The sequence below is a fragment of the Hyalella azteca genome, unplaced genomic scaffold (genome assembly GCF_000764305.2).
Source record: "Hyalella azteca isolate HAZT.00-mixed unplaced genomic scaffold, Hazt_2.0.2 contig15624, whole genome shotgun sequence".
NCBI lineage: Eukaryota > Metazoa > Arthropoda > Malacostraca > Amphipoda > Hyalellidae > Hyalella > Hyalella azteca.
In genome coordinates, this window is record NW_025945467.1 from 433,875 (window position 1) to 459,063 (window position 25,189).

The 25,189-nt window shown below is 40.0% G+C and overlaps 1 protein-coding gene across 1 annotated transcript; it reads left to right on the forward strand.

Moving 5' to 3' along the window:
• On the forward strand, positions 1 to 24,866 carry LOC108683009 (phospholipid-transporting ATPase ABCA1). Its single transcript, XM_018172283.1, has 32 exons — positions 1 to 222; positions 1,105 to 1,309; positions 1,878 to 2,108; positions 3,140 to 3,258; positions 3,658 to 3,816; positions 4,801 to 4,917; positions 5,208 to 5,352; positions 6,783 to 6,959; positions 7,097 to 7,278; positions 8,020 to 8,159; positions 8,562 to 8,698; positions 9,456 to 9,610; positions 9,892 to 10,047; positions 10,426 to 10,636; positions 10,914 to 11,160; positions 12,133 to 12,314; positions 13,244 to 13,353; positions 13,791 to 13,976; positions 14,386 to 14,472; positions 14,713 to 14,895; positions 15,207 to 15,341; positions 15,840 to 15,990; positions 16,384 to 16,509; positions 17,743 to 17,861; positions 19,647 to 19,776; positions 20,219 to 20,384; positions 20,609 to 20,727; positions 21,334 to 21,569; positions 21,703 to 21,973; positions 22,591 to 22,772; positions 23,273 to 23,416; positions 23,753 to 24,866. The coding sequence occupies exons 1-32, from the start codon at positions 1 to 3 to the stop codon at positions 23,981 to 23,983; spliced, it is 5,361 nt and encodes a 1,786-aa protein (XP_018027772.1). The 3' UTR covers positions 23,984 to 24,866.
• Positions 24,867 to 25,189: the final 323 nt, after the last annotated feature.

Consider the following 25,189-nt stretch of genomic DNA (forward strand, 5'->3'; position numbering starts at 1 on the left):
ATGGGAAACACTAAAACGCTGAATGATAGTGCCAATAAGAACAGTGCTGATCAGAAATGGTATTCAAAATTAAGGCTTCTCATTTGGAAGAATTTTTTGCTCCGCAAGCGCCACTGGATCCTGACGATCTTTGAAGTGCTCCTGCCGACGCTGCTGTTCGCTCTGCTCGTGTCCATCCGAGTGCTGCCAGACTCTATTTTCACGCCTACATTTATCAATGAGGTTAGCTTTATTACTGGTCATGATTAGGATTAATCAAGGAAGTTAGCTACATTCATGGTCATAATTATGATTAATCAAAGAGGTTAGCTTTATTCCTGGTCATGATTAGGACTAATCAAGGAAGTTAGCTACATTCCTGGTCATAATTATGATTAATCAATGAGGTTAGCTTTATTACTGATCATGATTAAGGATTAATCAATGAGGTTAGCTTTATTACTGGTCATGATTAAGGATTAATCAATGAGGTTAGCTTTATTACTGGTCATGATTAAGGATTAATCAAAGAGGTTAGCTTTATTACTGGTCATGATTAAGGATTAATCAAAGAGGTTAGCTTTATTACTGGTCATGATTATGATTATTCAAGGAAGTTAGCTACAATCATGGTCAGGATTATGATTAATATTTAAATTGAGTTAAATTCATGGTCATTATTATTTTTAATAATGAGGTTAGCTTTAGTCATGATTAATTAATGTGATTAATCAGTGAGGTTAGCTTTATCTCTGATCATGATAATGATTAATCAATGAATTTAACTTTATTCCTGATTATTAATAAGATTAATAAATGATGATAGATTTATTCCAGATTATGAATATGATTAATACATGAGGTTAGCTATATTCATGTATATGATTAAGTGATGAAATTTTTGGGTCACTATTTTGAAGTTATTTTTTTATTGTGGTGGGATAACGTTGTTGATATTACAATATGTTTTCTGCGAAGCTATACAAGGAAAGTCGGTGATAAGCCATATTTGTTTTGCAGTTAAAGTATAACTATACCGTTAAATTCGAAGGGTTTAATGTTTTTATCTTCAGACACACTTACTTTTTAGGCCAGATCATAATTTCAATATGCATATGTATTCAGACCTCAAGGTTTCCGGCTGTGAAAGAAAATGACCTCAGAGCTTCGTTCTGCCTCAATTCTGGAGGCGAGTTCTTGCTCAACAACACGTGCAGCTACGCGCGCTTTGGGCTCTTTGTCAACAGGAAGATTTTGTGGGGTCCTAACAGCAGCTTCACCAGCGCCCTCATCCAGCGCATCCAGGCGGACCTCAACTTCTACGATGAAGGCAAGTTTCTCAACGCACCGAATTGTTACGTATACAAACGCGTGTTCTGTAGGCTCTACTTCTACGATGAAGGCAAGTTTCTCAACGTACCGAATTGTTAGGTATCTAAGCGCGTTCTCGGTAGGCTCTACTTCTGCGATTAGGGTGAGCCTGGCTTATGTCCCTAATTTCGATTTTCCCGACTGAAGATTGAAGATCTGAAGCAGAATCGTTTTTTTCAGTAAAAGCTATACGCGTTAAAGTATTTTGTTTAAGTCGAGTCATCAGCGTTATCAAGTATCTAAATTGTATTTCTATTGTTCTTATATTGTTACCTGGTTACCATTTCAAGCTTTTCCCCTCCACTACAAATGTCACTTCCACTACTTATTAAACAACGGAAAACTTTGTAACGGTGCCACTCTTTGAGCGACGTACGCGGAATCCGCACAGAACATCAGAAGTTAAACGGCCAGCCACTGACCATCCGGAAATATTTTCTCAGAATTATTATTTTTGATATTTTCGTACTCTTATTCAATTTAATTGCGCATCCTGCGCCTGACAACCGACTGCACTTCTATTTCAGATTTGCTCGTCGTCGAGAGCAACGACGACCTGAATAATAGGATTGGTAGTCTTTACCTGCAATCGAACGGCTCCGGCACTGCGTTCTTCATTGGGATTTTCTTCAATGGAGTTGATAAAAACACCGTAAATCCTCCCGAGAACCTCAATTATGACCTCAGATTCCAGAAGTATTGGTTCACGGACCTGGAGTATCCATATCTGCAGATTCCCGGACCCAGAAACTATACAAGTGAGCTTAAGATAGAATAGAATATAATAGAAGTGTCGGCGTTGAAGAAATAGGCCCATGGCCTGTTGCCGATTCTTGAACTTTTCGTGACTTGATTTACAAGGGATCCGGCCTTTGGAACTCGATCTTTCCATAGCTGACGATTGATTGAGATAGCTGCTGGACTTATTGCCTGGTCCGTAATTTGCTAGGCATTTTAAGACTGAACATATGCTCCTGCATAGCTTCGTCTAGTCTATTTTTGAAAATGTTCATACTCGGAGCGTCAACGATGCTATCAGGGAGGCTGTTCCACATGTCGGTGACTCGAAGCGAGAAGAAATTTTGTCGCATGGATGTGTTCCAACGCTGTTTTTTTAGTTTATAGCCGTGGCCCCTGGTGTTGGTTCTTGTTTCAAATTCTAGTAATCCTTCTGGGACCTTGTATAAGCCATGAGTATACTTGTATACTTCATTGAGGTCCCCACGCAGACGTCGATAACGGAGGCTTGGAAGCTTCATAATCTTTAATCTTTCCTATTAGGACTTGCCTTTCAAGCCCGGAACTATCCTTGTTGCGCGTCTTTGGAAACTCTCTACTAAATTTTTGTCCTTTTCAAATTTCGGTGACAACACGACGTTTCCAAACTCTAGGTTCGGGCGGACGACAGCAACAAACAACTGCTTCATCGTTTCTGCATCTAGAAACTCGAAAGAGCGTCTGATCAGTCCAAATCGTTTATTGGCTTTATTAACTTGACCTTCAATATGCTTAGAAAATTTCAACTCATCGTCGATATTAACTCCTAAATCCTTTTCCGTTAACGCAGCTGCCACTTATCAGCCCAGTCAACCAGCCTGTCAAGATCACCTTGCAACTGTACTTTTTGCGACGTATTCTTCACTGTATTATAAATTTCTTCACTGTATTATAAGATGGTTAACCTTACCCAATAATCGAATGAATGATATAATTGGAGTATAATATAATTGAACCAAATATTTCGAATGACTTCCATAAATAACTTGAATTGCATAAATTCTTTTTTTAGGTAATTACGAATACTTGGGCAGCTACGCAACTGGCGGGTTTTCTCTCGTTCAAACGATCGTCGACCGTCATTACACATCCATGCTCGCCGGCGACAATTCCATCGCTTCATTGTTCATGGTGACTGTATAAGGATCTGAGTTCTAGATTTGGGTGAAACAATTATGAAATGCCGTAGACCTTCCGAGGCAATATGAACATGAAGATTGTAGATTTTTTTAATATTGCACCTTAGTACAACTGCATTAGCATTTGTACTATGCAGTTAAATTCAGAGGAGTAAACAGGTGTGCAATTTCAAATCTGGCAAGAAGGTTCACCGAATTCTACTGGCCAAAATCAATTCTCTTAGTAAAGTTATGAAGATTCGGACCTTTCGGACTTTTTTATGAAGATTCGGACTGATGAAGATTTCAAAATCTCGCGGAAAAACTCACAATTCCCTGACATGATCATTGGCACAAACTTCTTCAGTATTTATAACTTTATAATTTTTACTTACGCAAAATTTCCCAACAGTTGGAGACTCAGATGTACCCGTACCCACCGTACGTGCAAGACAACGCCATGAGTCAGTTCTACGGGTCATCCTTGCCTACATTCGTCGTCCTGTCCCTTATCCTGCTGTCGCCCACTCTCATCAAGAGCATCGTCCACGAGAAGGAGACTGGCGTCAGGGTGAGGGGACTGGCGTCAGGGTGAGGGGACAGGTGTCAGGGTGAGGGGAGGCGTCAGGGTGAGGAGACTGGCGTCAGGGTGAGGGGACTGGCGTCAGGGTGAGGAGACTGGCGTCAGGGTGAGGGGACTGGCGTCAGGGTGAGGAGATTGGCGTCAGGGTGAGGAGACTGGCGTCAGGGTGAGGAGACTGGCGTCAGGGTGAGGAGACTGGCGTCAGGGTGAGGAGACTGGCGTCAGGGTGAGGAGACTGGTGTCAGGGTGAGGGGACTGGCGTCAGGGTGAGGGGACTGGCGTCAGCGTGGGGGGACTGGAGTCAGCGTGAGCAGGCTTGAGTTAAACGCTACTCCAGGGTGCCATTTGGCCAAAAGGAACTTTCATAGCTGCAATTTCACATAACGACATACGTTGTTATTTCAACTAGAACTTCCTGTCTCAATATTCACTTAGATCCAAGATTAATTAATTATTTGCCAGCGCGTTCATAAACATTGAATAAATCGTCGGTGATGTTTCTGTGTTTGTTCCCCCGCACCGCTTCATTACCCTCGGTAATTTTCGCTGCAGGAGGAATAAAGTTTTTATTTCTTCAATATTTCTTTTAATCTCTGACCAAGAAATGCTAGTGATATGCCGAGATATGAAAGCGACATGACGACTAAGACGAATACTTGGTTAGACCGAGTCGGGATTAGCAGCATAGTGTTGCAGTTTTAGTTATTTTTGTTGCTTAATTCGTTCGCGTTGCATTATTGATTATCGCTACATTATCAATGATCGTTCAACTCCATGTCATTATTTATTTCATCATGAATTTTTAGTCCATTCATAGTTATCATTGCATATTTATGGCATCGTAATAAGTCATCGTTAAATTACCAAATCATCATAATTATAAATTATCTTAATATTATCAGTGATCATTGCAGTATCAGTTACCGTTACATAGCCTTTTCATCACTATACTCTTAATAATTATTTGCACAGGAGCTTGTGCGCCTCATGGGCCTGGAGGGCTGGTTGGTTTGGCTCGGATGGTTCCTCCACGGCTTCATTACCATCGTCCTCATCACCATCATCATGACCTTCTTCCTGAAAGTTGAAGTGAGTCATAATTTCATAACTTTATTGTGTTACTTCCCATCAGTAGACGCGTGTCACTGATCATTACACATTAGTGAAAGTTAGTTCATTAAAGTGAAAGAGAGTGACGATGTTGATGGGCAAACACGATAAAACTTCTATCTTGAAATTTTTAGTGTGTTTTATGATCCGCAATGCCAATAGTTTACATTTTTGCGACATACAGTTACTATATTATCCATTGAATTTTTTTCGCTAGAAATATCTCTCACGCCAACATCTGTTTGAACTTAATGCTATTTCCCTCGTAGATCACACCGTCCAGCGAGATCGACAAAGGAGTCTTCCCGCCCATCTTGATCTACTCGAATTGGTTCTTCGTATGGTTCCTGCTCTTCCTCTACGGCATCTCCTCCATTGCTTTCTGTTTTGCTATCTCCTGTTTCTTCAACAGGCGTGAGTGAAAGAGATGGGTTACGTTTTAAATCTGCCTCGCTGTGTTTTACAAAACCACCAGGAACAACAAAAATATTATTTCGTTACACAGTTTTGTCTAAAAAAATGCAGGAGTAGGGAATAAAATGTCATATTTCGACAATAAAGGAATAGTTACTCTATCACTGATTCCTAGTCAACATTAGGCAAGTTCAGGCCTGTTGCTGAAAGTTTTGCACTCTTATTGACCCTCAACAAGACTTAACATACACTGTTCGGAAAACCACCGGTAAACGACATTACCGGCGTTTCAGTGACCGGCCGTCAGGTGAAAAGAAACACTTTGTGGCCGTTTTATATACCAATTTAACACTAGAAACCGGTACAACATCTGATAAAAACGGCGAAAGGGTTTATTTTCACTGCGGCGGTCAATAGAACGCTGGTGCACGAGACCGTTTTTTACGGTTTTTTCTAATAGCGTATACCTTCAAATCTATGCTATATTTAACTTGTCACGCATGATCCAATTGAATAATTATGAACTGGAGTGCTTAAGTGAGTCAGAAACTGGTAATGAGTGCATTGGACAACCGATGAAGTCACCTATGTCTCGTTGAATTTTTTCTTTAAATTTCTGACTAGGAGCTAAACGAGAGTTTTATGCTAAATGTTTTTGAAACGGGGAATTCTCTTAATAACGTTATCTAGTTTTTATATTATTAATGGGAAATGGAATCTGAGATAAATTTATTCAGATGTCAGAATGTCAGAATTAAGTATGGAATAATGCAGGATAATAGAACTTTCAAATTACAGAGACTTTTTTTCGTGGGCACCGATAGACCACCATTTTATTATATTATATTAGTATAGTATAGTATAGTATCTTCGGCATTAAAGAATAGGCCTGGATAGGCCTGTCGCCGATTCTTGTACTTTTCTTGACTAGACTGGCCTTACGGACGGTAGATTTAAAATCGCTTCTAGTTATCAGTTGTTCCGTAGGGTACGAGGCATTTTAAGACTGAACATATGCTCATGCATGGCCTTGTCTAATCTGTTCTTGAACGCGTTCATACTCGGAGCGTCAACAATATCTTCAGGGAGGCTGTTCCACATGTAACTGTTATATTGATATTGCTTTGTTACGCTTAATTTTAGTGACATCCTGTTATCAGTTTTCTTGAGGTTTTTTTCCTTGTATGTGTTTAATTTAGAAACTTTCTGTTGCTCTTAACTTCTTTGACTTATCATTGGAATAGAGTTTTAAATCACCTCTGTTGCCTGCGAAGCTTATCTGCTTATGGGCATTCACTTGGATGTCTCTATTATTTTATAAATGTTTTCTTTTTCTCTTTTGAGTTGTAACTAGAGCTCCTTTGTGAATAAAAATCAATCAATCAATCAATTATATTATATTATATTGACCATTATTTGCTACATTTCAGCGACTCTGGCAACGACGATCGGCATCCTGGCGTGGCTGCTGAGCTACAGCCTGCCCAGGACGTTCATGTACGCGCAGTACGACAGCATGGGCCTCGCTCCTAAAATTGTTTCCTGCCTCCTGCCCAACATGGCGCTAACTTGGGCCTTCCGCGTCATCGCCATGTTCGAGGGAAGAGGTAAAAATGTTATGCAACATTTACATTCATCCATGGAGTTCGAAATAAATTGATTTGATCGACCGGTACTGTTCACTGGTGTACTGGTAGCCGGGTACTGTACTTTTATATAAAGAACACTCTTATATATTTCACAGCGGTGGGAGTTCAGTGGAACAACTTGTGGGACACGGGCAACCCTCGTGATGAGCTGACGCCAGGCATGATCCTCATCATGCTCGCCGTCGACATCCTCATCTACTTCATAATTACCTGGTACTTCGACCAGGTCCTGCCTGGTACTTACGGCGTGCCTCAACCATGGACATTCCCATTCAGGGTATGGAACGGGCATTCCCATTCATTCTCAGTCAATGAGGTTTATATTTATTGATCGAAGGATTGATGTTGACAAATGCAGGGATCTTCCAAGTAATATTTGCACATTGATGCTGATGTTAGTACTAACATTAAAAAGAATTAGATTGATGATGTTTATAAATCTATGATCGCGCATGATTCTTTCCATTCAGAGTAGATATAATTATAAACACTCAGAAGGTCGATGCGCTAAGATTTTAATTCATGCCTTGAAATTAATTCATTTCCTTTCATTAATATATATGAAATTATTTTTCGATGTCATTAATTTTCTATGCGCAGTGTATTAAATTTAATTTTTGTGTCGCAAACACAATTTTCGAACTCCGCTTGCCGCCCACATATTACTAAGTCATATTCAATATTCATGACATTCTCGTGTTGAGCTTAGATAAAACGTGTAAATGTTCTCCTGAGCGTCGCTCACTAGAAACTGCAGATAAATTTTCGCAGTTCCTGATTTAATTTTAATATTTTCATTGAATTTTGATGAACATCGCATTAAGAGAGGATGCCGTGTGATGGAGCTACGACCACAATGAAATTTTGAAGCTTAAAATTCACATTAAATATTTCACAAATGATATTAAACATTTCAATCTAGCATAGAACTTGCATGCCTGTTTTATGTATCTGCTTTTGAGAACGCCTTTCGAAATTTAGTAAATTTAATACGAGAGCGTTGGCATGATCGTTGCAGGCCTCGTACTGGTGTCCCAGCAGAGCGAGTGGCAGGCGCTGGGACGAAGACTATGAGCTCGGCGCGGGCAAATCCAGCAGCTCGAACTTTGAGAAGGAACCTGTGGGCATGAAGGCTGGTATCGTCATCAAGAACTTGAGGTGATTTAAACATAAACAATACATATATTCATCGTGCAGTACGAAATAAATGAGTTTAATATTATGTCTTACGTATGTATTAATCAAGCGTGAAAAATAAGTTAATAATAAAAAGTTAATGAACCGGAATACAGTGTGCTGTGAATACTTCATATTGTCTCATTTAAATTGTGTTTGGTAAAAGCGTATGTTCCTGACAATTGCTAGATTTTTCTTCCGATTATTCCGAATTTACCAGCTGTTTTTTCTCTGTACCACTATTGGGCTCTCGTGCTCTTATAGATTTAGTTGAAATTATAACAAACTTCTATATATCTTACCTCTTAATATTTTTACTTTAATTTTTTATTAAGGACCAAATTAAAGATATTAAACATAAATATTTTTCTTCTGCAATTAAAGAAAGGAGTTCCCGGCTCTGGGAGGAGGCATTAAAGTGGCCGTAAAGGACGTAAACCTGAGCTGCTATGAAGGACAATGCACTGTCCTCCTCGGCCACAACGGCGCTGGCAAGACCACCACCATGTCCGTCATCACGGGTAACCTCTTAGAAGAACGAACATGTGCTAATTTTGTAAAGATTGTAATGATTTTTCTATGAAAGTTTTGCCGATCAGATAATCGGCAATGTCCCAAATTTTGTGCAAAATTTCATGACGATGAAAACTTTCTGGACTAGTTTCAATAAAAAGAATTCGTTCAGAACCCTTTTCTTGCTATAATTCTTACTGTTAAATGTATACTTAACATGAGGAGCAATATGATTTGGAATATGGAAAAATTAGGTTCGATTTTATAATTTAACAAAAGTTAGTTTTAGTATGTAGAAGAGATGCAGAAATGTTAAGCTGGAGGTTCGTGCTATAGTCTCCTTTTATTGTATTTTTTCAGTTACTTCTTACACCTCAGATTTCTCTAGGAAGTAGAATTTAATGGTTACTTTTACTGGTTCGACGGCTGTTACCAACACTTGTTCAGTTTTGTACGGCTGTTATGATGCAACTTCGTAGCATCGAAATTTATGAGTTTTGTACCCAAAACTCTTACAAATTTTTGAAACAACTTGCTATTCTTCTCTATTCTTGTTCATATCATATTCTGCCCCATGAAAATACATTATAGCAAATTTTCTATCAAACTTCTTCCAGACTACCGTGCTTCAATTGCAAACCGCTATTCCCGAGTATCAAAATTTCTTATATCAATTCTGCGCTCAGGTGCGCTAATTGTCTATTATTTCTTGTTAATTGATTGTTTCCAATTTTCGAATATTCAAACTAAGTAATTCCACACAAGGCGTTTACACTGCAAGCGGAGGCACGGCTGAGATCCAAGGCTACGACATCACCAGCAACCTGAAGCAGGCGCGGGCGCAGGTTGGCCTGTGTCCCCAGCACAACACCCTCTTCGCCGACCTCTCCGTCAAGCAACACCTCCTCTTCTTCGCTCAAGTCTGTCTCATCGTCTCTCTTTGTTTTTTTATACTTTATCTGATTCTTTATTTTAAATGACACTCTTAATTTAGCATTTCAATTGATTTGAGTAATTTGTGTATTGCCCTGCTGAATTTTTCGCTCTAGTGTCGCTGGTAAATTGAACGAACAAATTCCGATTGTATATGATTCAAATTGTTTTTAAATCTAGTGCATCTGTTTTGCAATAAATGCTTATTTAAGAATATCTCCTTCAAAATTTATATGTTTAATCATTTAAATTGGAATTTATCGTGCAGCTAAAGGGATGCTCTAAATCTGAAGCCTCCCGAGAAGCCAAGGAGCTCATGCAGCGCATGCAGCTTACGGAGAAGATGGACCAGTACGGCAACCAGCTGTCGGGTGGCATGAAGAGGAAGTTGTGTCTCTGCATCGCCTTGGTTGGAGGCAGTAAGGTGGGCCATTTTTTCAATAATGGTTTGTGCCAAAGTGATTTTTTTTAATTTGCTCAAGAATATGTCAGGACTGAAAACTGCTTTCGGAGAGCGCAAAAAAATTTCTTCCAGAGGGTTATTCTTGTTCTCGGATCTGTTCTTCATCTTTCTTTTGTAGAGGATTTTGAAGTATGTGTGTTGCCTGAACCTGAGAGTCGTTCTCACCAAGTTTTTTTCAAAATTTTACTTAATTTTCTAGAGGTTCAAATGTTATCATTTCAAGATAAATAAATGTTCCTAAGATGGCTATTCAGAACACAGAGGCAACATATTTGTCCAGCTAAAATTTTATTGATTTATTTTCTTATGCAATATTTTAGTATTAAGAAACATTTCCAGATCGTGATTCTAGATGAACCGAGCTCTGGTCTGGATCCAGAGTCCCGTCGCTGGGTCTGGAACGTCATCCAGACAGAACGTAAGTCCAGGACGGTGCTGGTGACCACGCACCACATGGAGGAGGCTGACGTGCTGGGGGACAGGATAGCTATCATGGCAGAGGGAGAAGTCGTCTGCTCTGGCTCAACTCTTTTCCTTAAGCGACGATTTGGTTAGTAAATGTGATCATTAATTCTTAGTCAAAGCTTAACGCTTTCATCCACAATTTCACTCCGTTTGGACTAATTTTTTGAACTCGAAGAATGCAATTAAAATAGCTGTTGTAACAATTTTCGACGTTTACTGCGTAGCTTTCCCATCAAAGGCTGATGTTTCTTGAGTAACAGTCAAGACTCTGATACCTCACGGATTAAATGACTAACGAAAGGAAATTGATTGAGTCTGCAATATTAATAGGGCCTCTTAAACGAAAAATTCTTCTTCTGAAGGTGACGGCTACAGTCTACGCGTGTTGCCAAGAAAGAGTTGCGATATCCACATGGTTACGACGACCATCAAGACGATCATGCCAGAGGCCACGCTAACCACAACCACAGAAGAAGAGCTGCTCTACAGTTTGTCTGGCAACTCGGACAGCTTCGCAAGGCTGCTCGAGACTTTAAGCGCCAGAAAGGACTACCTCAAAATCAATCATGTGGGACTTTCGATAACCAGCATGGAACAAGTCTTCCTTAAGTGAGTAATCAAACTAGAGACAAAATATATTGCCAAATACCCTAGTTGAAGTTTCATATGTTGAAGTTTACCTTTACTGAAATTCTTGAATTGTGTTAGTGGAGATGAGTTTTGACGTAGGTCTTGCATCATTGTAAAATACTTATATTTTCCTTTACATGAGTTGTATTGAAATCTTCAAATAATTTATAATGATTTGTGTGAATTAAAATGCCGGTGATACGAGCACGATCAACTCTTGGTGCAAATTTGACAGTAGTCGTAATGAGAGTGACTCATGAGGAGTATAAAAGGATGGCCAAGGTATATTACAGTAACCGCAGGCACCAAGCCGATAGTCAGTGCAAACTTTGTGGCAATATTTAAGCTTGCTGTTGAGCGTTAATTAAACCGTCTCGTAATATTTAGAAGTTCGCGTGTGGTTTTTGAACCCATACAAATGAGTGTACTGATGCTCTTTAGTTATGCCATCTAATGAGAATGAGGATTTTCTACGCATGCTAGAGTGAAATGATGCTCATGAGTTATACTAGCTAAAATACTTATGTCTTGGAGTGTTAGGGTGCATTTGAAAATCAAATTAACAAATCAAGTCAGGTATTGGACTGCTAAACCCTGGACTAAATATTTGGACTGCTTTCCGAGTTTATTTTAATATGCCATTCAAGATTACGTTTTGAGATGCTAAATGCCAATACATTAATACAACGAGCGATTGACAACAACCTGTTTTCACTTTCATTTTGGTTCACGAGAGTGAAGAAAACATTCACTTCGTTCAGTTGCTAATTCATAGAACATATTTTAACTTTATTCACTTCTTTATTCAGGAAACATTAATTCAATTCACATTTTACAAATGAAGCATAGCTACTTCATTCAATCCTTATTTAATGTAGTCGACTTGTAAAAGGATACCTCACGCCTTTCCTTTTTGTTTTTTCACTGCGCTGTAATTAACGATTATCGCAGAGTTGGCGAAGTCCTTCACTCCTCGGCACCATCAGGATCGCAGCACAGCATCGCCAGCACCGACAAGGGCGTCAACAACAGATCCTTCACTATGCCTTCAAACACACCACTAACAACTCCTGCAACCTTCACTAACGGACACGCCGCTAAACCCGACAGATATGCTGTCAACAGCCAGACTCGTGAGTACCTTGAACCGCTAAACAGGGCGGGAGTTTTCGTTCCAGGATTCATCTGACCCATCCACCCCATTCCGCTGAGCGCCTTCACGCAGAACATTGCGGCGTGCCTGTGTCGGACAGGCATTTAAAATTACAGGGTCATCCTCTCGTGAATCATATTTATAATTATGAAATTTCTGCATATTTTTAAACGGAAACAATATTTTAAGAACGAGTTCAGTTCTCGCCCAATTGAAATTGTTGTCAAGTTTTTGTGATCAGGGGCCCCTTTATTCCGCACTTAGGTGTCAATCTATTCCGTGTACATTTTGGATTTTCTTCACTAACTGTGCATGTACTAATTAAGTTTTGAAATCATAAGCGCTGGTCTCCAAAATGTTTTCAGTGTAGGTATAATGATCTTTTTTGGTGGCTTGCTGCGAAATTTTTGGCTACTTTGAAAACTTTTTAATTTTTAACTTTCTTCCATTGATTCCACTTTTCTCGTTTTAACATTGACTTTCACATTCTATTATAGAGTATCTGTGAGGAATGAACTGAAGTTGATCCGCTAATTCCATTCCCTGATTCATTTCTTCACTCATCAGAGAATAAATTAGAGAACGCTCATTTTAACGAGTCACGCGATGACTAATGATAATGAATGATAGTAATGCTGTAATGTATGAGCATAATACTGTAATTTGTACGTATTTATGTCGAGATCAGCAAGTATGCCAATTATCTTTGTTGTTTCCACGATGAATTCCCTTCAAAGTTTGTGGATAATTTGAAGGGGTTCAATAGATAAGGCTGAAAGCCAATTTGCTACAAATTATACTGTATTCTGACTCATAGGATTAAATAATTTAATTTCTATTTTTAATGTAAAAATCTGAAGGTTTTGCAGTTAAATTTAACATGTATTTACGTTATGTAATGGACGACAGTAATGAGCGTGAGGGCCTCTGGCAACGCGTTGCTGTGGGAGCGACTGAAGGCGCTGTGGAAGAAACACGTGATCTACACGCGAAGGAAATGGGTTCTGCTCTTGACTCAGGTTAGACAGGAAACCTTTACTATTATTATTTATTGTGATTTAATTATCATTATTCAAAATGTGATTTGATCGGCAAATATTTTTGCTTATCTGCTTTGTTTAATAGAAGGAACAATCAGCTAAGCAATTAAAGCTCTAATAACATTACGCTTTAATCAGCACCAACTTTTACATTTTTCCATATGGAGATTAACTTCCGGTTTCCAGTTTTGGCTTTGACCTGCAAAAATTATGAATTAAAATTATGGAAATTAAGAAATATGTTCATTGTTTGATTACTACCTCAGGGTTTGGTGCCAGTGCTGGTGACGCTTACGCTTTAATCAGTATCAACTTTTACATTTTTCCATAAGGAGATTAACTTCCGGTTTCCAGTATTTGCTTTGACCTGCAAAAATTCTTTAAGAAATATATTCATTGTTTGATTACTACCTCAGGGTTTGGTGCCAGTGCTGGTGACGCTGATGTGTCTCTTGGTTGACGCAGCTTATTTCGGAGACAACGCCGCAGAGCCGCCCAGGGAGCTCACCCTTGACATGTTCGAATGGTCGCAATCGTACGTCCAGAGCGATGACAGTTACCTCACCAGCTGCTATGTCGATCAGTTCTATGGTCCGTATCGAGTGAGTATCTTGTGACATTGATCAACCTCGTTTAATTTCTATAGATGCTTCTTTATCATAGTACCTGCCACACGTAGAACATTCATATGTGACGGTATGTGAGTTGGCAAAAAGAAGAATCTTACAGGCTGAGTGTCTGAATTAAATGATATATTAATTTTTTATTGCGCATTTCAAAATAAAAGTAAATTGTCGGATCATGCTAATGAAACAAGTATAAGTCAGCATGTCATAACTGATGATAACAGTGCCAGCCACTTACACGCGTCATCACAGACTTCTCATTTTTAGCATTTAGTGGAAGCTAATTTGTGCATCAAGTCACGATCGTATGCGTATCAAACCTAAATCAAATTTATTCCATAAGGTACAGTCAGCAATAACTAACTTTTCCTCCTCACGCTATCAGGTTAACGTTACGGATGACGTCATCGAAGAACTCTTGGCTGAAGGCAATCGAGACGTTTTCCACTACAGAGAAAATGACGTGACATCGGTGCGACTTTTTGGATTTTCTAGCTCGTTCAATATTTATTTTTAACAAGAAAAGTATTTTTCAGAGCATAAGCACAGCAATGATCAATAGGTATTTTTAATGCACCACTAACATTCGAATCCATCTATAATTGGTAGCACATTTCTAGTGGTAGCATCAACATTCTTATAAACTGAAAAATAATTAAATCTTGATACTGCGTTTTCAGAGGCAATATTCTTACTGCTTTTAATTTTATAGGCGATGTTCTACAATGGTGGAAGCGACAAGAAAGTTCACACTCGAATGCTCTACCAGTCCATTCCTTACCACGCTCCTGGAGTTGGCATCAATCTCATAAGCAATGCCATCCTGCAGGGCGCCACCAACTCCAGCGACCACACCATCACCACATCCAACTACCCACTACCTCTTGATGAACGGGTACCAGATTATTTTTGTGATTACAAATTTACAAATGCAAGCCTCATTACCCACAGCAAGAATTATATGGCTCTAATGATGCATTCTGCTTAATCTTTGACAACATTTTACCTACTTCTGAAAAGGTACTAGACGAATTATTCACAAACTTAACCTACCCTCTACCTACCATGTGATTCCAGCGACCACACCATCGGAACTCCAACTACCCACACTTGAATACGGGTTATTATTACAACGATTAAAAACCAAACCTATATTTAATTCCTGTGTTTTGTTTATTTCTCACTGAATTTCGGATGTTCCTCCAGTACCGCTTGGAAGACGGGTCTCAGTCGGGGGGAAGTGCGTTCATATACTCTCTCATGATGCCTACAGCAATGGCCTTCCTGTCAGCGTCCTTCCTCATCTTCCCTCTGCAGGAACGCGAGTCTAAAGCCAAACAGGTTATGTTTCATGTTTAACAGGTTATAATCCATAGCAATACAATCTTTCGTTGAGACATGATTTGAAATAGTGACCAACGTAAATGAGGAGTACAATTTTTACCCGCTCACATGGTATCCTACTAGGAGTATACAATAATAATTCGAACCGGAGAAGAAACGTGTTGTCGTCAATTTTTTGCGTACACTCACTGATTGTCAAATTTTCATTTGAAAGTTGCATTTCCCACGCATTTACTACACAAACTTTGAATACCAACTTGTTAAATTCTTAACGCTCGGACATATTACACGAGTATGTCGTTCCTTGATGTCTAAACTCCATCACAATCTGATGTTGATTTTTCGCATTAAACATCTCAACATAAAAATAAAGTTTTTTTGTTTATATTTCAACACAAGGTAATATTTTTGAATTGAAGTTTAAAATTGTGTCGGCATTTCCAAACAAATTGTTCACCATGTTTTATACTCAATATTCTATGCCCTTGTACATAGATCCAATTGATGACAGGCACATCATCCACGGCGCTGTGGTTCACCACCTTCACCTGGGACATGTTGTCGTACACGGCCTCCATCCTCATCATGTTCGCTCTGTTCATGATCATTGACGCACAAGGGAACTTCACCCTCCAAGGAGCACCAGGTCAGTTCACAGTTCTTTTTTATTTATTTATTTATTTATGCATCAAATCTGCACTGACGTCATCAAAATTTAAATTATTGATCTTCAACATTGACGTGTAATGATAACAAGTCAATCAGTTAACGATTCATGAATGCGGTTAAGGCATTCTCCTTAACTTTAAATAAATTTATTTTAATTAATTAATCATAAATCAATTAATTTTGACATTTCAACCGCTAATTTCCATCATTCTTATTCTAAATAGTTCTTATTCACCTCACTTACTTATTTTCCCTACTTTTTGGTCGCATTTAATTTTGTCCATCCTAAGTCTTTTCCTTAATACTGAATCTTTAAATTCATCCACCACCACTCTAACTCGTCGTGCATTTTCCTGGGGTAACTAAACAGTTGCGCTGATCTTACTAATGCTGCTGTACGGCTGGAGTGCCCTGCCGATGGCTTATCTCTTCAGCTTCCCCTTCTCATCAGCTGCCTCAGGCTTCGCCATTCTTGCTCTCTTCAACATCGTCGCCGGTAAGTTACAGTATAACGAAAATAACATAAGATAATGCACCAGCAATAACTATGTGCCCTGTTTAAATATTAAGTACACATTTTTCGTCGCGAATACGAAATTACAAGCATGCAAGACCATCTTACTTAGTTGTCATTTGTGACAGAATTTTATCTACGTAGATACAGGGTCCACCAAAAAAAACCTCCCTGATTTCAATCGGCTTTTGCAAAAATCATACGATACATGCAAAACAATTAATTTCATTTGTGAATAGCTTATTTGATGCCATTTTACATCACTTAGTACACATTACTTGGTTTTGAAAATTATGTTCGATAAATGATGTCCCCCACTGTTAAGACATTCACGAAGTCTTTCCCTGAAGCATGCCCATAGTTCTTCGTGTAACTTCCCTTGGAATGGCTGCCACTTCCTGCCTAATGGCATGTTTTAGTTCTTGCAGATTTCTGGGACGATGTTTGTACATTTCAACCTTTAGGTAGCACCACAGAAAGACTCACACTGCTCGCCGGTCTATGGAAATGTTAAGAGAGTTGTTCGTTGGACGTCTTGCTTCTTTAAGAGGAGACATTTCCTGGCCCCCACGGTCACCCGACCTATATCACCTTGTGATTTCTTTCTGTGGGGCTAGCTAAAGGCTGAAGTGTACAAACATCGTCCCAGAAATCTGCAAGAACTAAAACATGCCATTAGGCAGGAAGTGGCAGCCATTCCAAGGGAAAATACACGAAGAACTATGGGCAACTTCAGGGAAAGACTTCGTGAATGTCTTAACAATGGGGGACATAATTTATCGAACATAATTTTCAAAACCAAGTAAATTGCACTAAGTAATGTAAATGGCATCAAATAAGCTATTCACAAAAAAAAATAATTGTCTTGTATGTGTCGTATGACTTTCGCAAAAGCCTATTGAAATCAGGGAGGTTTTTTTGGTAGGCCCTGTATTTACAAGTGTTCCGCTCTTAATTATTTTTCAAGTTTAAATTCATGCAAGCAAGAAGTTTTGATCAGATTTAATGAAGCCTTTATCGAAGGGCCAACAAATTATTGAGGTTCAAAGACAGATTAGACATCTAGTTCGCAATAAAATGAAAAAAAAAACTTCCTGGCTAATAAACTTGAGAAGAATTTTGTATCAAATTCTTATAATCTTAAGATTTAAGTATTACATTTTAGCAACTCTTTTTTTAATGTATATGATAATGAGGAATTATGTACCAAAATAGGCATGGTCGTGAGCATCGCTACGTACGCCTTGGACTATTCAGAGCAGCCCGGCCTGATGACGCTCAGCGACGTGCTGAGCAGCGTATTCTCTCTGATACCCTCGTACCCAGTCTCTCAGGTACGTGCTGAGCAGCGTATTCTCTCTGATATCCTCGTACCCAGTCTCTCAGGTACGTGCTGAGCAGCGTATTCTCTCTGATACCCTCGTACCCAGTCTCTGAGGTACGTGCTGAGCAACGTGTTCTCTCTTATGCCCTCGTACCCAGTCTCTCAGGTACGTGCTGAGCAGCGTATTCTCTCTGATACCCTCGTACCCAGTCTCTCAGGTAAGAGCATTCGTTAAAGGTTGACAATCTCGTCAGCTAAAACTATTGTCCTGGAAAAGGTCCAACGAAATTTAATATTTGCAATTTTGTGTCTTCTTAGCATACCAAAATAATGCAGCATTTGTACTTATCGTAATAGACGCTTTCGTGCCCAATATTATCAACCATAACTACCTCTGCAAGTTCGAATCTCTTAATATGCTCCTAATGAGACAGTTTTTCTAAATAAGGTGCTTCGTTCGTAATTATGACTTCTCATTTAGAAAGACTCGCCAATATTATAAACTGTGAACTCAAAATGGCGTGCCCTGTAAATTTTTGCTTTTCTCAACGTAACTCGTTTATTATTTCAAATGATTCAAATAAGAACACACTTACAGGTGACGCAAGTAAGTGAAACATTGGCCCGTATGCTAAATAGGGCACTAGCACTACGAAGTAGCACTATGCACTACGAAGTGTCCTGTTGGTATGCTAAATACGTCACAGACACTAAGCACTTCGAAGTAGCTCTACAATGTTTAGTGTCGCTTAGTGTCGCACTACTGATTCGTATGCAGAAAGACTTTGAAGTGCTACTTCGCTGTTAGAGTACTTTATAGTGCCGCACTACGCTATGAGTCTATTGAAGAATGGTAGTTAAGTGCTCAAATAATTAATTATTCCCTAAGTAATTCTCATTCTTTGCAGAAGATTGATGTAAAATGTCTAATTGTGATGGTAATGGTACTAGTGAAAATTGTGATGGTGAGCTGAAATTCGCAATGCGTCTGCGCACCTTTCCCATCATATATTCAAAGTCCACGCTTCCCAAACACATCGAACAAAAGAGAGAAGTATGGAAAGTTCTTGCAGAAGAATTCAAAATGACTACAGAGAAGAAAAAAACAAAAAATTCAAAACATGGTATCAAAAACAAGAAAAGTATTTTCCTGAGGCATGCTGTTCCTGAGGTTTTTAATCGATGATGCCTTTGCAGTAAGCCAAACAGATCCGTAGCTGACGAAGTAAATAAGGCTAAATATACCGTAGTGTCGTCGTGAAGTGCGGTGTGTAGGACACTTCGGATTTTTGTAGTGCGCGTTATGCTTTTAGCCCTATTTAGCATACTAACCGTAGTGTTCCATGCCGCACTATGGCTTGTAGTGCGTAGTGCTACTTCATAGTGCTAGTACCCTATTTAGTATGCCAACCGTAGTGTTCCATGTCGCACTAGTAGGCACTACGGCTTGTAAGTGCGTAGTGCTACTTCGTAATGCTAGTGCGCTAGCACTACGTAGTGCTAGTGCCTAGCATACGGGCCATTGATTGATATCAATATTTCAAAATCAAACAATAATTATTTTTAAGTTAATCTAGACGTTGTACAGAGATCAGTTATTATCGCAATAAAATTTAACCCCATAACTTTTCTAATAAATTGTCAGCTATTATTATGCCTCTAATTGAATAATCAATTTCACAATCATTGAACTTAACATAGTAAAATAGTAAACAGGCAGCTATCCTCAGTTGTTTAGTCGATACGAGATGAACCCAGACTCATTTTCATCAGAAGTTGCTTGTGTCTCTTGAAGGGGTTCCTGAACCTGGTGCAGATGAGCTCGTACAACACTCAGTGCGACATTGTAGACCCCAGCCTCGTGGATGAGCTCTGCAAGAAACTCATCTTCGTCGACCCGACGTCGCTCTTCCTGCCGTGTTGTCGTAAGGGAAAAAAGTTATTTAAACTTAATCACTGGAAACAATCTTAGATTGAGTACCGTAGTTTTTTGGATTTGGATGGAGCTAAAGACCTTAATACATATGTGATCGAGAGCCATGAGGTGAAAGAAGTACTTTTACACAAAGAAAAACCATATTTTTGTGAATTTGTATCGTAAAATATAAGTTAAGTTTCCTTAGCAAGTTAATTAAAAGCATGCAGCAAATAGAAGATAGCCGAGTCAGATGAACAGCAATCAATCTACTTCCCGGCTATGCGAGCTAAATTTTCCAATCAATTTCAAATATCTCAAAATCAAAATCAGCGAAAAGCATTCATGAATGCATCTCCATAACAGCAGTTCCCGCATTGTAGGTTCGAGCTAAACCTTTCGTTGATAGCCGTCAGTTTAACGCGTTTTATCCTAACTTACGTGACCAACAGCCATGTGTGACCAGCTGCCGGGCGACCGCGTCTGCTTCCAGCCGTTGTCGTACCTTCAGTGGGAAGCGCCTGGCATGGGCAAGGCACTCACATGGCTCGCTGCCGACGGCATCATCTTCATAATCATTATCGCTCTCATTGAGATCGGAATCGGAGATAAGATCAGGTATAAAAAATTTTGGTTGTGATATTTCCAGTCCTTATGCATATTTCATCATGGGCTGAATGATACTTTAATAACTATTGCCACCAATTCTGATTTTCTCTTCAATAATTAAATTCTACTTCAATGTATTTACCCATAAGTTTTCACATTGAATTCCTAGATTAGTTATGCAGGTAATAATAATGCTGACATTACTCCGACTCATCTATCACCAACATCGCCAGTACCTATTGGGCAAAGCTCTGGCGCGCAATCCGCAAGCCGAAGCAGGGCTGGATGTACGTGGTGCCTGAGGATGAAGACGTCATGGAAGAGGCTCGACTTGCTGAAGCCCTAATGAGAGGTACGCGTCTCTGTCGAAGTCCTCGAGGGTCGAAGTCCTCATGAGAGGTAACCGTCTCTGGGGACTTTAGATCCGATCCCTCATGAGAACTACGAGCCATTAATGACATGAGGGCGAATCCCTCGTGAGATTTATGAGCCTCTAGTGCCATGAGGGCCGATCCCTTATGAGAGCTACGAGCCTTTAGTGCCATGAGGGCCGATCCCTCATGAGAGCTACGAGCCTTTAGTGCCATGAGGGCCGATCCCTCATGAGAGCTACGAGCCTCTAGTGCCATGAGGGCCGATCCCTCATGAGAGCTACGAGCCTCTAGAGACACGATGGCCGATCTCTCATGAGAGCTACGAGCCTCTAGTACCATGAGGGCCGATCCCTCATGAGAGCTACGAGCCTCTAGTGACATGAAGGCCGATCCCTCATGAGAGCTACGAGCCTAGGAACATGCCGGAAAAAGCGTTTACGAGTAGGTAACTCGTTAGTTTCTGTCGCCATTGGATGCAGGTAGCAGGTTTTGTGACATAATCTTTATTTTAAGAACACGGTACAGAGTTTTTCCAGCATCCAGATTGGTTAATGACTTAATCATTTTTTTCTTATATATGGAAGATGAAAATCCAGACGCGTCGTTGGTCGTGCGCGGTCTGACGAAAGTATTTCCCGCCGTTGGTCTCACGGCCGTCAACAACATCAGCTTCAAAGTGAACGTGGGCGAATGTTTTGGACTTTTGGGCGTCAACGGGGCTGGAAAAACTACAACCTTCAGGATGCTAACAGGAGATGAAACTCCAACGGCTGGCGACGCAAGAATTGGCAAATATTTTCTCTCCGCTGGGAGAAGAAAGGTGAAGCTCATTTAATACTGAATTTTTCATGGTCGCATCCTTTATGAAAACAATATTATTGGTACGAATAATAGTTTCGATTTGAGTTTCTTCATCTGCATGGTTTTAATATTTCTGCCATTCATTATTCCAGTTCGTACGCGAGATAGGCTACTGCCCTCAGTTCGACGCCATCTTGGATGAGCTGACTGGAGATGAAATGCTAGATCTGATGGCTGGCTTACGGGGCGTTCCACAGGCCGCACGTAAACTGATGATAGAAGAATTTGTTGAATTAGTGGACCTCACTGAGTGTCACAAACGTCAAACTTCCACGTATTCTGGTGGCAACAAACGAAAGCTCAGCACAGCCATGGCGCTGGTCGGAGGTCCTTCCTTAGTCTTCCTAGACGAGCCTACAACAGGTCAGCCTGTCATATTCTTAGCACAAGAATCTCTGTAAGAAGTCGAACATAATTCCGTACAGCCATGATTCGTCAAAATTACTTTATAAGTTAGTCACGTTTATATAGACAATTAGTTTTGTCCCAATCACGTGCGACAAAATAATTTTATTGATTTCAAAGAGTCCTCAAACAATACGGGAACCAGAATTTCAGAAATGCTAATGCTAATGCATGGTGCCGTAAATCTATTCAATATTGAAAAATAGTGCAACATAAACCATGCTCATTGCTCAACACTGTTGCTCCATGACTCAATCGTAAAATTCACTGTCATCGTTGGTTCCATTATTATTGTACGTCTCATTATCATCGTTGATCTCGCTATCATTGTAAGTTTCACTTTCATCGTGAGTTTCGCTTTCATCGTAGTCTCTCTATCATCGTAGGTTTCATTTTCATCGTATCACTATCATTGTAAGTTTCACTTACCTCGTGAGTTTCACTATCATCGTGAGTCTCACTATCATCGTGAGTCTCACTATCATCGTGAGTCTCACTATCATCGTAGGTTTCACTATCACCGTAGTTTTCACTACCTTCCCATGACTCACCATCACTCTTAACATGGGTCGCAGGTGTGGACCCCGCATCCCGTCGTCGGGTGTGGTCGGCTATCCGCACGGCGCGGTCGCGCGGCCAGTCCATCATCCTAACCTCGCACTCGATGGACGAATGCGAGGCGCTCTGCTCCAGACTCGTGATCCTGGTGCGCGGACAACTGCGCTGCGCCGGCACCCCAGCGCACCTCAAGGCCAAGGTCTCGAATATTTTTAATACATATTTGTTCATGTATAATTAATTAGTTTGACTCATTTTGAACTTCTTCAGTTGTGCTAATTCGATTGGATTATTTATTCAGATATTCACTTCTGCTACTGGTTCAAAATAAGGATCATGTTAACGAGTGATAGTTTCGATGTTTCGAATGGTTCACAGTAGGCAGAACAATATTTTTTTGTTGGCTAGTTCTCCCTTTGTATAAAATTTTCAGATGTGTTCGAGGCTAAGTGCATTAGATTTGTAGATATACATGAAAACTATACGGAATATTCTCGCGCCCCGTTACATTTTGCACGTGCCACAGCTCGACCAGGAATCTTAAATTCAACTCATAGGCTCAAGTGCCTAATTAATAACAGATACTGTGAGTACACAATTTATTGGTAATTTTCCACGTGTATATCATCATTTCACTATCAATGTCCTCTCAATAATATTGCTTGGCATATTCTTTTAATACCCCCGATGGCCCCACAGTTCAGTCAGGGCTACAGCCTGCAGGTGAAGCTCAGCCCCGGCGACGAGCGTCTCACTGAGGAGGCGTTCAGCGCCGCGCTACGCCGCCTCATGGCCGTCATCGACCGAGAGTTCCCGGGCTCAGTCTTAACGGATCAGCACCGCGTGCGTTTATTACGCTTTATTTTACTATTTTTCATATACTTATATTTTTATCTCATACAGCACAATTTTCACGTCATCTGCGAACTCCCTGCTTTTTTCGCTGCTTCTTTAGTGCCGAGGCAGAGGGGTTAAATTTCAGACTACCAGGATTGGGACATTGAGTTGTGGAGTTGATCCCATCTTTCTGTGACCATTTTGGTTAAAATAGGCGAACGGAGGAGGCGGTTAAGCACTGCAAGATTGGAGCAGAAAGTCGTGTGTTCGAGTCGTGTGTTATTTGCTAGAAACCATATATCACTGCGACGTGTACGTAAAAAAACTGTTTACTTCTTGCAGGGTATGTTGTCGTACATGGTAACGCCAGACGTAACTTGGGCTCATCTCCTCAGCGTCATGGAGCGACTAAAGAACGGAGACGGCGCAGAGAACATGTCACTGGTGGAAGACTACGCTGCCACTGATCCATCACTGGAACAAGTGTTCCTTGCCTTTGCCAGAGAAGCTGATGAGGCGACCGCCAACAGCACTACGTCAAAAGGAGCGCCTGACAAAATAACACATTTTTGATCAGGTCATGAGGTCGCAATGTTACGTGAATTTAGATAATTTGTGCAGCTAATTAATTTCAGGTATTCTTTTGAGTTCACAAAAAGTTTCCTCGATGAGTCTTACGAACACAGAGAGAAGAAAACTCATTTGGAATTAAATTGTTGCAGGATTCTTGACTTGCTCTTAAGCAAATGTCTTTTCTGTAACAAATAACCCACGAATTACCGTTTTTTTTTTTAAGTTAGAAAGTTGAACCATACTCAACGAATAGTTAGCAGCATGACCGATTTGAGTGAGGTTCAAATATTACCTGCCGTTTGCACGGAAACTTCTGATTCAACTGGACTGGAACAATAAACCGAAATGCACCAACAACTTCAAGAAAAGTCAAATCTCGCCATCGGTGCGAGGTAAATTTAGTTCATATTCAAATTTTAGGTCAATTTGCTCAACTTAAACCTATGCGAATTTGGTCGCAGCTGTCACGCAATCACAAGTAGGTTTTTTAAGTAGAAATGGTTACCGAGCCGACGATTCTTTTCAGAAATTTTTGAATTAATTTCGACTTTTGGAAGGTCTGTCACAAGGATCTTATTTTTATTTATTTATATATTTATTTCGGTTTGCCGAACAATTTTAAATTTTAGTATAACATCGTATGGTTGTATATAGTATAGCATCCTGGTACTGAGTTCTCATAGTTCCTATTAGATAGCACATATAGAGACAGGCTGATAGGTAAGGCCATATAGTGCAGAACTGAGGTCACAAGTACGGTAATACCTCTGAGTAATGATCTCAATAATATCATGGGGATAATAAATGAGTAGGCTTCGATTTTATAATCGCAACAATGTACCTGGAGCCAAGCTTGTAATTATTAAACAACTCTCATACAACGCGTTGGTGTTCGAACTTCCATACCTTTTCAATGCAGAGCCTCAAGTGCTATACGGTGTGGCACTCACGTGTAGTGATACCACTTTCCCATCAATTTATATAGTAAACAGTTGCAATATCAGTGCTCAAACACAAAAGGTGCTGCTCACATTTTCTCAGCCACGCAATGTACTTACATCAAAATTTCGTCTCTGTTTTAGCGAGTTTCAAACGCGAAACCTGTCAAAGAATTCACACCTCAGTCGGTAATTCGAATTTAAATTACCCTGAATTACACTTTCCAGACCGAAAGCGTGCCGGCACTTCCATCAAAAAAGCCCGTAT

What these genes read in the sequence shown, in the direction of transcription:
- LOC108683009 (XM_018172283.1), top strand. Translation starts at nt 1, where the DNA reads ATGGGAAACACTAAAACGCTGAATGATAGTGCCAATAAGAACAGTGCT. An exon ending in GCTCTTCCTGCCGTGTTGTC is followed by an intron (nt 19,777 to 20,218) that starts GTAAGGGAAAAA and finishes CGTGACCAACAG; the next exon opens with CCATGTGTGACCAGCTGCCG. An exon ending in GGAATCGGAGATAAGATCAG is followed by an intron (nt 20,385 to 20,608) that starts GTATAAAAAATT and finishes CAACATCGCCAG; the next exon opens with TACCTATTGGGCAAAGCTCT.